The 17,111-nt window shown below is 36.7% G+C and overlaps 1 protein-coding gene across 5 annotated transcripts in view; it reads right to left on the reverse strand.

Moving 5' to 3' along the window:
- Nucleotides 1-17,111, reverse strand: part of STXBP4 (syntaxin binding protein 4) — a 68,791-nt gene that overhangs the window by 32,846 nt on the left and 18,834 nt on the right. For 4 of the 5 annotated variants that reach the window (XM_062612720.1, XM_062612719.1, XM_062612718.1 and 1 more), the window contains 9 exons: nt 15,955-16,037; nt 15,366-15,462; nt 14,290-14,402; nt 13,541-13,627; nt 12,566-12,631; nt 6,820-6,996; nt 4,584-4,700; nt 4,026-4,075; nt 3,138-3,271 (listed from right to left, as the gene is read on the reverse strand). In XM_062612720.1, coding sequence (XP_062468704.1) covers nt 3,138-3,271; nt 4,026-4,075; nt 4,584-4,700; nt 6,820-6,996; nt 12,566-12,631; nt 13,541-13,627; nt 14,290-14,402; nt 15,366-15,462; nt 15,955-16,037 — 924 coding nt within the window. The remainder of the gene's footprint in view (nt 1-3,137; nt 3,272-4,025; nt 4,076-4,583; nt 4,701-6,819; nt 6,997-12,565; nt 12,632-13,540; nt 13,628-14,289; nt 14,403-15,365; nt 15,463-15,954; nt 16,038-17,111) is intronic. The other variant, XM_062612721.1, reaches the window with a different exon arrangement.

A 17,111-nucleotide genomic window follows, 5' to 3' on the forward strand; every position in this document is an offset into this window, starting at 1 on the left:
TTTATGAAGAGATAAGCATGTTCCAGGGTTAATCAGATTTTGGCCATTACCAGTACCAAGGATATTTCTTTTCTAATTTTGTAATAGGAAAGAAGAAAATGCTTTCTCAATTTTTTTTAGCATGATTTGCACCATATGGTCTACTAAGTGCAGCCAGCAACTACTTTTAAATGCTACAGTTCTTTCACTGATGCATTATTACCCTTTGTATGATGAAAGTAATTTTATGTCTTCAGGAGCTGCTCATATACTACAAAGCAGAAAGGCCTCTCAGGACTTTGTTTCTAAAAATAGCTTACAACCTCTCAAGAAGATGAAGGATGAACCTTTCAAGGGATGAGCTTGATTATTATTCTGTTTGTTACTTTCTTATTTGCATTTCTGGATCTGGAGGATCCTGTAGTAGTAAGCACTGGAAAACAAGTTTGGTTTGGTTGGGTTGTTTTTTTTAAACAGAATCCTTACTTGAAGAATTGCCAAACTGATTTCACATAGCTGTCACTCAACCTACACAGCTGAAAACTGATCTGCGGCGTTATCACAAGGCAATATGTGCTTAGAGATTTTCAGGAATACACTGAACTTCTTGAAACCTCTCAGGCAAAATGTTGTGCTATTATGGATGGAAAAGGATAGTTTGGGTGGCTAATAAATAAATATGTAATTTGGACCTGGTTCTCAAGCATGATCTTCAAGAAGGGAAGCAGTTTCCTTTTGGAAGAACATTCCACAACCTTATCCTTGCATCTAGATTTGTTTCACATGTAAATGAATCAAAAGGTATTTTGGTTGGGGCTCCTTTACTTGGTGTTGTAGAAAATGAAGCAACTAATGAAAGAGAAGTTCTACTGAGAAGGTAAAATGGTTGCCCAGCTGTACATTTTCATGCACTTAGCAATCTCACATATATTAATTTCAATTCTCTAAGAACTTATTAAGAAATTATTACATCATGGGCATCTTTGCAGAAGAAAGAAAAACCTTCAGTCTGCAACGTAAAGTCTATTGTACTTTTCTCTTTGATGTATGATATTTACGAGATGCTACATACTTGAGAGCCCCCTCTTTATGACAGCCCATCTGGAAGAAAATGGAAGATCATACAGGAAACATTTTGTGAGAATCTGGCATAGAAGACTGCAGACAGAATGCTACTAAACAGCTACTCTGCCTTAACTACTATATTTTGAGCAAGAGGGACAGAGAGAGAAAGCAAGCAAGGTTTAAAGCTTTAATCTCATACACAAGCTTGTCAGAGCCCAAATCTATCTGTAATACTCTCCAAATCAGAATGAACTCAGAAGGATGACGTTCAATCTTTAAATCCTTCTCTGCAGAGCTATATTTAACTCTCAGGTTCACAAAATGGATCCCTGCTGTGGCTCCAGAGCTTTCTAACATGTATCCTACCTATTACATGCAACACAACGAGATGTTAGAATCCAGTCACATTTAGAACTAAAAGTTCTCCTTGCACGATTTCCTGTGCAATGTGATAGAAACGACTCAATGTGACAGAACTCTACCACTGTCACTAATGGAAAACCAATTATCTCCTCTCCTGGCCACTGTTATTTTTATTTCCAACAGTAACTCTAGTTCTAATATTCTGGGGCCTTCTGAGCAATTTTTGTATCTTACTCCCCCATAGGATGTCATAGTTAGCCAGAAATACTGAATAGTTAACCATTAATATTGTCAAATAAGGCATTTTTTGTATCTTGAAACATTTCCTCTACAAATATATTTATTCAGTCCCTTCTAAATGAATTCTCAAACAAGGTAAAAAAGATATTCAAGTCTTTGATACAAAGATTATTGTCAACCATAACTCACCAGCTTTCCAAAAACTCTTGTAATGTGTCAGACCATTTCTGTTTTGTTTTTGCTGGATTAGAACTGACATTTGTGCCCAACTACAGGTAAATACAATCAAAACATACAATTGTTTCAATGATCTGAACTGGGTATCATATAATAAGGCACAGCTGTTTTTTAGATTTGCAGCTGCATGCATGTATTACAGTAACTGCTCATGAGCTCGCATAATGTTTACCAATGGGAACAGATTTCTGTTAACGACCTGAGGATATACATGCATCTCCCAATGAAACTGCAGGCTGCATTCACTCCCTACAGCAAGAAAGTCTTCATTTAGATACTTTGATACATGTAAATTCAGCAGAACAACGTTTTGTAAACATGCCCATACGAAAATAGAGCGTTACAGCCAGGAAACTGTGCTAACTCCACGTGATTTGGGAAATGTTCATATTCCTCACTTTGGCATTAATTTTCTGCTTTGAGATTTCCAGGAAAAAATGTCCTCTAGAATAACTTAATATTTTAATTAGTTTGATGCAGGTGCATTCTGAACTGACACCGAACCTGCCCTGTCCCTCTGGTGCTATCAATGATTTATTCTGCCATTTCACATCCAATTTGAAATCAAAGTCTCTATCTTCTGATTTGTTTCCCCAAGGACGTTTCCTGACTTCAAAACTCACATTAAAATGTCCTTAACAATAATTCTCTGCTTTTCTAAGAACTTGGAGAAGTCTTCTCATTCTGATGCATCCTTCAGGTCTTGAAAGAAGGATCTCTTTCTCTGTGGTTTAAGATACCGAGTTATTAAAGCTCATGTTCCAAAATCCTGTTGACTTAATCTGCATTCACCACTTTTGTTCAAAGCCCATCAAGATCAATGTAAATATTCCCACCAGTGAGTTGCAGGTGATGTCTTTTGAGACAAGGAAACCCAAGTCTCTAGAATATCTTGTGCTGCTTCCTCCTAATGTTTAGACCCTGAACTACAGAAAGTCCTCTGTATGTTGTATTTGGAAGAGTGATGAATGATATTAACAGCATCAAAATAACTTCTTACTATTACACTTTCATCAGGTCTTTGTTAGATAAAAGCCTGTTGATGAACACAAAAGTAAAGAGACTGTGCAAAAGGCAAAGGAAGCAGAATAACAGAAGTGAAAAAAGGAAAACTGAATCATGGTGACTACTAAAACACTGCTCTCAGTTAGCAAGCAAGATGCTAAATCAGGACATTTGATGGAAAAAAGGAAGTATTTATGTGTGTGTGTATACATGCAGGCATGCACACAAAGACATACATGCTCACTCACAATCTAGTTCCAAAATGGCACGGACAGACTTGGCAAGGTCTCTGGCTTCTGCTGCAAGAGCTGTTGTGACAGTAGGTCCAGTCCTTCCCAACCGTGCGAGAAGTGCTTTAGCAGGCAATGTTGACGTTCTGTCACTAAGTGAACAAAAATTACTATGTATTTGTAAGGTTCTAAAAGAAATGGTTACTTTTGATAAAGCAAAACTGTGTTTCTAGATCGGTTTTGATCTCATTGTATGAACAAAAAAAGATTCCCACTATCAAATTGATGAGCTCGCCTCAGAAGCGGCTCTGTCTGTACAATAAAGGCATTAGGAAAGTTCAATTCCAGCAACATTCATGACTCAAAATCCAGCGTCAAGAACTAGTGGGTGTCAGGAAAGTAACTTGCTTAAAAGTGATTTTCATATTAACATTTAAGAAGGGACGCTGCTTTCAGGGACCCAATTGTTCTATGCTGTTAACCATACTTAAATTGATATCCATATATTCAATTTATATATGTGCTACTGGATTAAGGATGATGCAAAACCACTTGGACAAACCTAAAAATAAAATAAAATTATAACCCACTATTAAGGTTCCTTGCAATTTTAACTAATCCTTAACACATTATAATTACTTTATGGAAACATCCAGACAACCATAGCTATGTAATTACTAACTGCTTTAATTTAATGCTGAGGTTTTTAATGAAGCTGTATCCTGAAAGCCTCATTTATAATTCATGCCATTCCCTCTCTTCCAATAAGATGACACTCAGAAGCATACAGCAAAAAGTAGAGAAAAAAATAGTTACAAGATGTTTTTTAGAGAATTTGAAACAATGGTAGAGTTTTTCAACATGAATTTTGTCAGTTCAATATTAATAACTATGCCATTCCATTACCTTAAAGCTGTTGAGGGAGTAGAGTTATCTGACAGTACTTCATGCACGATCTGTTGGCCATAACCAAAAGTTAACAGTTTATAAACCACCACAGTCAAAAAGTTAATAGCTTATAATATGATGTTCTACTTGGGTGAGGGGGATTGGATTTGTAATTAAAGATTCTAGCCTCTTCCAGCTAGAAGGGTAAAAGTAAAAACCAAGATATTACAGCCACTTTAAATGAAGTGAATATAACAACATCACTCAGTTCCCATAACGTTTCAAAATATTATCAAATATTACTTTTGCCTCTGGGAAACTTCAGAAATTGATGGGTTTATGACAATCTAGGTGAAAAAAAAAATTACCTGATGTGTTTCATTTGTGTAGAAGAGCAAACCATAAAGATTAAGTAAATTCCTACATGGATCTGTACACTTACGTGCCACCTTTATTTGTAACAATAAAGAGATCTCTGCAAACTAGTTTTAGTCAGTTTATTACGTCCTTTCCTCAGAAACATCACCACAAAAATTTTCCAAATAAAATACTTCAAGAAAGGAAAGGCAAAGTTACCTCCACAAACTGGAGTAACTTTTCAGTAGCCACCTCAAAGGTCTTCCTAGCCGATTCCGATTTCCGCAGCTGGCAGTCAAGCACTGTCACTCTCTTTCTCAAGTCTTGGATATTATCCTGGGAAAGATATTTTAAGGCTTTTATTCTAATCATTCTCTGCTGAGGCTCACAGAGATAACATGGTGTGAATGGAAATGGATGTCTGAAATGTTTAACACACACTTTTCCATGTTCCTGACAAACACAGCTGCTCCTGAGGCAGGTATACGTGATCTGCTAGTAAATCAGCTCCCACACTGCAACAGCTCTGGGCAAATGATACAAAGGTAAATTGAAATTGGCAGCTAACAGCAGTGACAGGGCTGCAACTTCAGTTTGAACTGATTCATGAATGGATCAAAAACACCAGCCTGATAATGGTGACAGTATCTGTCAGCAGGGTGGCGTAAATAGCCAGTGAATAAGGTGAATAAAGTCAGTCTGTTGGTTTGTATCTGTACATCCTTTGGGAAACTGAATAATTATGGCATCTCTTGGAGAAAATTACCCCCTAGTATTTCTCTACATGCACTTGTATAACCTATTGATCAGTGTTATGCATCTCTCTGTACTTAAGCTACAGAGAATGTGAGCCTCATTAGCTTAAGTTCTGGAGGCTCTAAGTTTCAGCTTGAGTTCCTAGCACTGTTTGTGCAACAGGACCACGAGTGAAGTCTTCACATGTATATGGGCATATTTGTTTAGCTAAGCTGGCTGCTGAACAGATCATTTACACCAAAATACTCTCCAAATTAAAGAAAATATCACTACCATTAAAAATAAACTTTAACATCCCTGTAGGTGATCTTGTCTGAAAGCCCACTATCTACTATAAAATCCTTATAAAAACCCATTATCTTTACTTGAAGCAAACGAGTAGACATATCTGTTTGTACACACTATATAAAGCAGCAACATCATGATCACTCTGAATGTCAAAGAACCTGTGGATTAAAACACCCTTTTTTTTGCAATCTCACTGGCCACTATTGGAGAAGTGGCTGGCAAGCCCTCACATGGACCTTATTCTTTTATACCAAAAAGAGCATACCACAGAATTGACACTACCTAGAGTACACTACCTCCTTGATACTGCTTCTTTTGAGTAAGAAGTGCAGAGAATCAAACCTCAACTCTGACATTCAAGTGCTCATTCAGAATTTCAGGAATTCAAGCTAGCATCTGAAAACCAAATCGTTGAGAAAACAACCCACATGCTCTGAATGTCTTCAAATTCTGGTATTTATTCAAGTCCTAGAAAACAAACAGTGCTTTGAAAATACCAGACATTAAAGATGGGGCATCTCACCCAGAAAGAAGAACTAGGGTGTGATTCATCTCATCACACACACTGAGGATTAGATGAGAGGAATTCCTCCCTGGGAGCTACAAGTACTCGCTATGTCACTTCTTGGCAAGCTTGTATATCACAGAGTTCAGTTTTAGCTTTCAATACTAATTCTCATGATGAAATAAGATGATGTTTCAGTAGGTTTTCTTCATCAATTCATACGCACACTCCCGTACCATGAAGAAACCAAGGTAAACACACAAACACGAACCTGTCTACACTTGTTCAAACTGTGCGTAGAAAATGGATCTGCAATTATGAGGAAAAGTTTAGAAAGACCTCAAACACTTTATTCCTTAGTGTGTTCTGAAATGCCTCAGTGGAGATGAAGTGGTCTGAAAATATGAGGCTCAATTAAAAATGCTGTGGGTTGGGTTTGGTTTTGTTTCTGCAGGATACTGTTAGTAGCCTTAAATCATTATCTTGATTAAATCTAAATTTACTTCAGAAGACTACTGGATCTTACACTGTTATTTGCCTAACAAACATATACATGAAGGCCATTTTTATATAAATACAAAAGCATACAAATACATGTATAGTCTTTAAAGATAATAAATCTGCAGCCTGGAAGCTATTCCATGCTTTAATGCTTGAGATGTGCCATTTTGACCCATGACCCACATATGCTTCCAACTCCTATTTTTTCAACCCAAAGATATATGGATAAAGGAAGACGCAATACGCTCCACATTACCTCCTTCCCTACGCACCATTCCAGTTATTGAATAATACAAGACAAACAGTGACCTACTTTGGAAGAGCAGATGAAAAGAAAATGAAAACAAGATACATGACAACAGCAGGGAAACCATGGTAACTACGACCAGTGGCTGCTTTGCTTACTTTATTTTGGCCAGAATGATCTGTGAGCTGAGCCTTCAGCTCTACAATTTCAGCTTCCAACAGGCGAATAACTTCTTCATAGTCCATTTCCATTCCCCGAGCCTGCCTTTGTGCGGCTTCTGCAAGATGAATCCTACTTCGCAGGGCTCTTGTCTCTTCTACAGCTGCCTTGGCTTCCTGTAGGTGATGGAATTTAATTGAGAAGTTATAACTCCAGTTCACAAAGTAGTACAGATTTAGCTCAAAAGTGCTGCAGTTGGCATTAGGGCTACCTTTTAATATTTATGGTTAAATGGTTCAGTTGTTGATCTTTAAGTGTAGTATTTGCAAGCAAAGAATAGGTATTTACAGAGAGAGATGATTCTCCTAATAAATTAAATCACAAATTCTATGATTACTGCAAATCTAATTGAATGAAAGGTTTTATAGAAACACACCTGATGCTGTTAAGCTGCCCATCATTTCCATGCTAAAAAAGCACTCTAATGAGATGTTACTTCATTTTATTATTATTGCCTGAATTCACACTCAATTCACAGTTCACACATCATGTAGGTGGAGTTCTAATGCAAATATTCAGTCCACACTATTCTCAAGTAAGTGTTGGTTTCTATTTCTCTGCCTAGTTCCTGCTCTTATAGCGTTATCCTGTATTATCACAGAAGAGTGTTAGATAAAAATGATATATAAATAATGTATGGAAAATCAGGATATTAAAAACTGTTGGCTTGAATTCAGCTAAAGTAATCCCTGAATGTCATGAAATCTGATTTTGAGAAGGATATTGCTCAGTTCATTTTACTATTAATTCAAGTTAACTTTGTTTCGTAAATTTAGAAAGTCAAACTAAAGGTCTGGTGAACAGATGAGTTTACACTAGGAAACAGCAAACAAACTGCTCATCAAAAGTGCAGACGTAGAGGCGCACCGGCACCAAAACCCGTAAACCATCCTTCCCTCAGCTTTTGATGAATTTTCTGAACCAGTAAAGTTATAAATTGAAATATACAAATTCACAGAGCTAGAAATCCTTCAAGTCCTTCAGGGCAGGATACTCAGGTGAATATTCTACTCCTAGTCTACCTATTGTAGACTTATTATCAAAGCTATATCCTGGTGGGGAACAGAACTAGTGAGAAATAGGCAGGGAGAAAAAAAGTAAACCCACTATGAATCCATAACAAGCAGGAAATAACCCTCTAGAAACTAGTGCTGAAATCACAGCTTCTGAAAAAAACTGAATGACCAAATCTTCCTATTTTTGTGGCAGAAAAGTCATACAATGTTTAACAGGTGTCATAACTGTCTAGAGAGGTTAGTGAAGCTTACAAAAGCAGATTTAATTCTATTCTTTCCTAACTTAAAAGCATTTGCTCTGTGCAAGCAACATCCTTCAAGTCAGGTTTTCCTATACTTTGTCATAATGTAAAATGATCTACCAATCTCAGATTCTACAAGTTTTTAACCTGTACACTGTTAGTCTTAAATAATACATATTTCCTTCAAACTGTAAGTAAACTGATCTCAATAACATATATATAGGCCATCATCTTCCTAATATTTACGAGGGTTTTGCAATATAATACCTATTTGGATGATTGCCAGGGACATTCTGGTCTCTTAGAAAATTAAGCATAAAACAAGTCATCACACATGTAGCAAACAGCAACATCATGAGTGAATCCACGTCACATTGGTGTGATGTAGTTTAGAGGTTTCTGTTATAGGCACACAAGTGATTAGGGACATATTTAAATAACCTTTAATTTGACAGCAAGTGTAATGACTTACTTTTTTCCTCTTTTTACTTTTGGAAGCACAAGGCATTAGATGAGCCTATTCTACATGATACGCACCTCCACCTGCAAACACAGACTGTTCAACAGTTTATCACTGCATGTCTGTCTGTTATCCAGGTTGTTAGAGCGCTGTCTGTCTGCACAGCACTAAAAGCAGCGCAAAAGGCTATCACTGAAATCATCCAATGAAAGAATGGAACAATCCAGCCCTCCTGCAAGCTGCTCATTGCTGTTCTTCCTCCTAGAAGCAATTCAGAGAAAGCAGGGGCTTCGGAGAAGCGAAGGAATCTGTAAGGTAGAGGACAAAATCACTGCCCAGGTAGAGGGTGCCTTCTTGCTGCTGTAAGAGATGGTGTGACTCAGCAGCAAGAAAAGGTGGGCCCACTGATACAGAGGATGATGGGTCAGTGAAGGTATCCTTCAGCAATAGGCTGGAGGTGGGAAAAAGACTCAGAGACAAAAGCGAAAAGACGGTCTGATATTAAATTGGACTAATATAAATGAACATAGAGGCCTTGACAAAGGGTGGCATTTTAAAAATGCACACATAGGAATTACTTAAATAAACTGGCATCAGAAAAGTCATGGGAAAATTGCTGTAATGAAAAGGGAGGTCTTAATTTTGAAACAAGACCTCCTTGAGATAAAGGTTTAATCTCTTATAATCCAGAACTGCCTTCACTCCTCCATTGTTTTTTTGGAAGCCCAATTGTTGAATATTAATTTCTCTGTAATAGCAGACTAAGTATGACCAGATTTCAACAGTGAAAGACCTAAAGGAATAATTAATGAACAATGGATTCTTCCATTACAATGAAACGATTATTCACACTACAACTGAACTAGCAAAATTTCCTGACAAACCAGAGCTGTTTGTAGAGCAGGGAGGCACAAAAAGAAACGATACCATCAGGCTTCCCCACCCTACAGTTACTGAAGCCGGCATGGTGGTGATCTTTCTTATACAGATGAGGGCCCCCCACCAGTGAAGAACAGATGGATAACAGCATGCTTCAGCAGCATCTTCTCTTGTCCTGTTCAACTGCTTGCATGAAAGAAGACGCAACTGAAATGGAATCTGCAGCTGCTAATATTTCATGTCTACAAATGCCTGATGGGACCATTTGTCCTAATCTGGTATGAAGCCACTACAACGAATAAGAAACTGCAGGCTGGATGACAGCAACTGAATCCTTACAGAATCAATTTCAAGGTACAGATTTCTTTGAAAGCCAGGTTCTATTTCTTTCTTGGATAAATTCAAGTTTATCAAAGTTACATTCCAGCCACCACAAACACTGGAACAAAGGTATTCTTTTAAACAACATGAAAAATTGTAGTTACAGTTGAATTATGTTTGTTCATTAACTTTACCAAAATTATAAGCTGAAAACATTCTTTACAAAAACTTAAGAGTATCTTTATTATGTATTAAAATAAAAAAGCTAATGAAACAAAAATAAACCCAATACTTCTTTCAGGCATGGTGAAATAAATCTTACATTGCTTCTAAACCAGCAGCCATTCAAGTCCTGCTCTTCAAAGCACCTTTTTTCCTCTTAGAAAACATAAGCACATAACAGCAAATATCAGCCCTATGAAATACAAGTCCAGCAGTATGGGAGACCACAAACAGTATCCTACCTTTACAACCTCTCAGATTTATTATGTTCAGCTGAAGCGATTCAGTGACAATTAAGTGCACCAAAGAAGCTCTACTAAATAAGAGATCATTCAGGTTGGTATGACCCAGCATTTTCAGCCCCAGAGAATACAGTCAAACTCATCCCAGAAGATAAAAGACACCATTACAGATCTCACATTCACGGTGTTGACAAGACTTCAGATACTCAAAAGTGCCTTTCTATGCTTTGTGCCAATTTCAGTTTCCATATGATTTCAAGGAAGACCCAAAGATAGTGCAACATCACCATCTTAAAGTAAAAAATATCAATTAATACATTTTAATTCTCACAGATCAACATTAGAAAATAATTACTACCTCGTTTCAAATGTAGCCCTATTTCCAAAGAGTTTGTTTATGCTGTCAGCTACTGATTCATGCACTGTTTAATGAACTGCTACTAACAAAACATGTTCATTAACCAGAATATTTGTATGCCTGTCCTAATTAAGATGTAATCTCAGCAATTCACAATTAGTTGACAATAGAAGAACCACACAAGATACTCCAAGATATGATGGGTAGCCTGTATCTTCACTTAAAACCTTGCTTTCTCGGGAAAGCAGTGATTTAAAAAGAAAAAAGTTAAAATTATATTGAATTCAGAAGACCTTATGCACATACTTGAGCCAGTTTGTAAGTTTGCTTTTAACCAGTCTCAATAACGTACCCATTATTTCATTTCACTTCAGCAGGAATGCAACATCATAAGGCAAATAGCCACTTGTATTCCAAGCAGCCTCTTTGTACTCCAAGTAGCCTATACCACCATGAATCTCAGCGTCAGCACTGGTTCTGAACCACGGAAATATATGTAAAACACTTGAAAATGCACCATGTATAAACAGAACTAAAATTCCCACTAAAGGCATGCTTGTATCTCCTAAAATAGTGCTGTCATTACCTATAATTTATTATTTCTCTTTCATTTCACTATGCGGAACCTTTTCAACAGCACTCACTTAAAATCCTTACTAGAAAATCAGAGGGCTGCCCTGCAAGCTGACCTACACCACCGCATGATGGTACTTGAGAGAAAAATTAAAGTTCGAGGACCTCGTGTGGTAGAAAACAGGCATTGCTGCCACTTAGAGCATCCTAAACCACCTTTGTCCAAATCCACCTTTGCAGTAAGAGCAGGTCTGTGAAGTGAAACACTCGATGCTGAGGACCTGATATCCTCACTGTCTACATTTTAGAGTCTGTACTTTGTACCAGCTTTAGTCTAGACTGGTAGACTGAACATCTGCTCTGGTTTAGAGCAACAGACTGAACACCCATTAGTGAATGGAAACAAGAGGTGCGCTACTGGCACATACTTCCAGTTCAATTTTATCCAAAAAAGAATCCATTTTATTTCCCTGCTGTCCCACAGTTTAGTGAGGCTACAGCAGAACACTCACGGAAAAAGCTTTCAAACAGTTCTTTTATAGTCAAGGTGATAATGAAGGTGCTGAAGAAATCTACATACATGAGCAAAAATGTAAACCTAATCTTAAGAACAGTACACAGATTTTTTAACCTCTATCTTGCACCTTTACATATGGCATCTGACGGAACAGGCAGCCATGAGAAACCTACAAGGAATACGTATAACAGTACAGGATAGCAGAAAGGCAGCCAGATCACAAGAAGAAAACAGCTGACAGAATGACAGTCAGTACAAGCAGGAAACAGGAAAGTTACTTGGTTTTGAATCCAGGCTACAAGTTACATGGGATTTACATATAATTGGAAATTTCCTTAAAGAGACACAAGAAGGCTAAATTTCATACGAAACTCTGATTTCTTCTCTCATGGATAGGTATGGAGACGTAAACAAAACACTACCATTTTTTTCCTGGTACGTATCAGGAAGAATTGTCAAGTGTCTATATTTTCATACTTAAAACTCTGGCTGACATATGAAGTAGTTAACGTTTGGTCTGTAGAGCAGGCACACTGTTGCCTAAGAACAGGAAAATCACTTCAAGAACACCTAAGACAAGACAGGTACTACTACATTATTACCCAACTTACCTGATCCAGCTTATCTTACAGTTTTCAGCCTCAATTCAACAGCAGAGAATTATTGCTCTAAAAACTTAAGGATCAGTATTCTCCAATTCTAATCAAAAGCTTTGTAGTTACAAAAGAACCACTTTGTGCTGAAGTCACTGGGGAAGTATAGTCTATATGAGATTCAAGAAGGAAATGCTTCCTTCTCCCACAAATAACAGTAAAAAAAGGAGAATATTTTCTGTTTAAAGAAACTTCAACATACTTGCTTGACAATCTGTAGCTGCTCTGTTAACTGTTTCTCTAAATTCATGGATTCAGATAATTTCTCCTGTTAAAAAAAGAAATTAATAATCAGGTCTGAAATCAGAGAGTTTTTATTCCTAAAACCCAATTAGCTTTTTCACAACTACAGGTAGCAACACTTTGGTTCTATCAATGTACTGTCTTGTACTGTGTTTCTAGGCCACAATGTAAGTCTGTTATTAACGTTGCATCATCAGAAACACACCTATCCAAAAAGTTCTGATGGAAATAATAATCAACAGCGTTTACAGAACCTGTGACAAAGCCAAATCTTAATCTAAAAGGCAGTTTTTCAGAGGGTTCATTGATAACTGTTCAAATTTCTTGGGCATTTGAGGATTACTCACTGAACATTCCTGTGAGACAAGTAAAACACACATTTAATTCTGCATCAGGACTTCTTATGTTTCTGGTTGTGAAAAAAGAAATTCAGGAGCATAGCACAACGGGTGTAGACCAAGTTATTAAGAAACAACAAATGTATTTGTGGCTTTGGGTCTTAGGCATTTTGTAATGTCTGTGAAAATAGGTAGTAATTTTGAAAACAGATTAATCTATCCTTCAGTTCTGACTTCTTCCAGAAGTATCAGCAGATGCCAGGGAACTGCAGTTCCCAGGATCACACGTTTCTAAATAAAATTGCTATGCAAATCACTTCTCTAAATTCACTTTTGTTAAAAGTCTGCTTAGACTCATTTCTCTGTGAATCAGATAAAAAAATGCCCTAGTATTCAACATAACAAATCAAATTCACCGCCTCCAGAAACATATTGTAAGCAAACAACCTTCAAACATTAGGGCTGTTTGCTTTGCTTTTTTATGTATTCATCAAAAATAGCACATAAAATTCAAAAGAAAAATAGTAAATTACTATATACACTCAAAAAGAAATTAGCCTCTTGAGTAACTCAAAGCAAAGGGAAAGTAAGATTACCTTTAATTTACTCATTTCTTTTAAAGCATCATTTCTCTCTTTCTTAAGTCTTTCCACATCATCTTCCAAAGAATCAGAGGTTACAATCTGTGCATATTTAAATACTAAAGGTTAGAACATGTTTTTAACTGTATCTTCCATAACATCTTCTCTTAAAAGGTCGTTAGTAAAATAAGAGGAAAATCTTATTTTTACAATACTTTAAAGCTCTGAAAATAATAAAAATGTTTAAGAAAATTCTGCCCAACTTATCTTCCAAAACAATCAATATTTTTCCTGTTAAAAAGGATTAATAATATGTTTTTAAAGTATCAAGATTATACCATTTACAGCCCCTGTTTTCTTCAATATTTTAATAATACATGATTTTATTTTACTATTCCTATGCTGAAAATGCTCTTTCTTAAAGTCAACCCTAGAAGAAAGCGATTTTTACTACAGCAGTTGTGGAAATCACTCGACCCAATAACTGTTTATCACTCACACAGGTAGTTGCAATACGTATTCCATTAAGAAACCTCAGTAAATCACTGCTGTCCATACTTACAGCAAATTACAACGTAATCATGTGAATTGCTTTCTGCAAAGTAGGTTGCTTTAAAAAGCTTCACAGGAACTAGGTTATCTTAAAGAACATTGCAATATGGAGCTGTTCTAAATATCTGTCCATGATTTGGAGTAATCTTATATGTAAGAAACTCTCCAATAGTCTCCCCCAAAATTAAACACTGTGCAGGCACGCATTTTACCTGTGAATCCAGGAAGCTGGTAATTTCATTGACTCCAGGTGTTGGAGATTTTTGGCCATCATCTGTTGCATTCAATTGCATAGAGCACAGATTCTTTGAAACTTCAATGAAATCTAAAAAACGGGTTAGATTTTGTTGCTGTATTTCACAAGTTGAGTTTTGCAGCAGTATCGCTAAATACAACACACTAAAACCACAATGTAAGGCTACTCTTATAAATGCAGCGTCTGCCCTCCATTAGATTTCTATAGGAAAACATGACAATGAGACAGAGCCCTCTGAACAGAAACATTTGGTAATGAATCAGAATATTCAACAAAGACCTTGGGATAAAATATCCCTGAGTCAAGGTATGAAGGAGAAAACAAAAGGTGGTGTGAAGTTCACATTCCAGTGTCTTTCTTGATACCTGATTTGAAAATCCAGTGTCTTTTTGGGTGGTTAAGTACAGAAGTTATCTTTATATACTAGTGTTTGATGCTGTTTTTCTTAAACTTTAGGAAAAGTGAAATTTCCATCAGTTTTAGCATCAGAACTATCATGTCTCACAGTTTATAAGAAATATTCTTAAATTGTTAGTGTCACCTACCAAAATTGTCATAACCAACAGAAGCGACTCGTTCCCACCAGAATTAGACTTAACTAGAAGAAAAATAATGATGGTCTGCCTTTCTATATGCAATAGTTGAAATGTTCTTGCCTCTCACAAACTAAAGAAGTTAAAGAGCTGTCAGTGCAGTTCCTTCAAGAAGTCTCTTTAACCATGAATACTATCCCAGGTGATTTTTGGAACAATTAACCTATTGTCAAGGCAAAAAATGTAGGAATCTGTGAGCACTAATCCCAAGTTTCTCAAGGCTGCTCTTATCAGACAAATTCGTGATTTCCTTCCCCATTACTTAGTTTCAGAATTCCAAGCTTATTTTCATACAGGAGAATAAAAAAAAGCCTCAAAGTATCATTTTAGTTGCAGTAGGAACCCAACACTGACACAGAAGATATTAACGGTTATTATCTATCATCATTTCTATATTCCCACATCTCATTTTTTTCCATGGTAATTAACAAATTATTACCTCCAAAAGACACTGTTCCTTTAGAGTCTTTCTGAAGTTGCTGCCTTAGGGCTTGCTGCTGTTCATCTGTGGGCTGAATCCCAAGATAATTCAACGCCTGGAAGGAGAAAACTTAATTTGGAGGAAAAAAAAAGAGAGGACTGGGGACAATGACTGCAGGGACAAGGGGGAGTAATTAAAGAGCTATACTTCAAAGAGCCTTTGTTTCATAGTACACTCTCACTGACAACACTTTTATTCCAGAGACACTCTGTGACTTTTCCTTCTAATTGAGTGATGCTCAGATATTATTTAACCTTGAATACGGATGAGTGTAATAAGCAAACCCCTTTGTCCTTAATAACTGCCTCAAAAATCCTGAGGGATATTCAGATTCCCGGAAGAGTTTCAGTAATTAGATTAACAAAAACAGCAATTTGCCCAATACATAAAATGAGACATCAGCTTGCAACCTAAAAAAACTATTCAAACAGAAAATTTGGTGTATAATTCATACCTTAAACCTTGTCAGCCTAGAAATACGCTCCAGATGTTTTACATGGATCATGAAGGGATAGAAAGGACAACTCAAGAGATTACAAGTATTTACCCTTTCCAGCTTTTCTGCTTTGAGACGAACAGTGGAGTTCCTTCCTTGCAGCTCATAATCATCATTCTGGCTGGGAGCAGTAACTAAGCAGAAAATAATGAACATTAAATAATGATATAGTTGTAACTCTTCCTTATAAAGATTTGTTCTGAAGATCTGCTTATCAAAAGGATGGCAGCTAAATGCCCATTTGCCACAAATAAATGTTAATATTTAGATTGACTTTTTTCTTAAAGGACATAATTGTAACAAACAAAAAATTTTGAGTATCAATCACTTAAAACTAGTTTTCCCCATCAAAAAGTGACAAGCTGCAAATTAGCAGAAAGAAACCAGAATAACTTTGATTGATCCATCAAGCATATGGCTTACACTTGTGGTATTTTCTCTCAGAGATACACAGTTACTCTGGAAACAGAAGGGGAAACACGCTTGTGAATTCTGAGAAAGACCTTCAAGACACACCCTTGGCACAATCAACAGTTCCCAAAAGCGGATCCAGTGATCTGGAAAACACTGTGGAAAGAGAGGGAATGACCTGTTGCCAACTAAGGGCTGTAGCTTAGACTGAATTCCAGTATTTTCTTCCTGGGAAGGAACTCTTTTTACAAGAACTATCATTCATTAAGCCATCATCCATCATCCCCCTCTTCTCTGGTCCTTACAGACTGCATAGTTTTAGCTAGTTGCATTAACAACTCATGCTGCATCTATTTTATTTCCAACATACCCAAATGATTAAGCTGAGGAAAGGAACAGAAGTTAGCAGCACCAAGCAGTTCATGTGCAAGATTTCAGAGTAATGGACTTCTTTGTGTGTGTGTGTGTGCCACACACTGGTCATGTTTCAAACACACCTATGGATACAACATGAGAAGCAGCACGCTTTGAAAGCTTCTGATCACAGACAGTAGGCAAAAGGAGCAGTTAACTATCAATTCCCTCAGATTTTAAACGTGTGGCAATAGAACAAGTTCATTGACTTGTTTTTTTTTCAGAAGAAAATGGAATACTCATTTTCATTCATTATTTATAAATATAATGTGCGTCTTAATTATTTCGTTAATGAACTAGAGTTGTACTGGAAACAAAACCAGCATTTGAGAGAACTAAAGGCTCTTGCAGGTTGAGATTCTCTCTAAAGGAACAGAAGGAAT

Source organism: Pezoporus occidentalis, unplaced genomic scaffold (assembly GCF_034315485.1).
Source record: "Pezoporus occidentalis ecotype Australia unplaced genomic scaffold, CSIRO_AGI_Poc_V1 ctg160, whole genome shotgun sequence".
Lineage (NCBI taxonomy): Eukaryota > Metazoa > Chordata > Aves > Psittaciformes > Psittacidae > Pezoporus > Pezoporus occidentalis.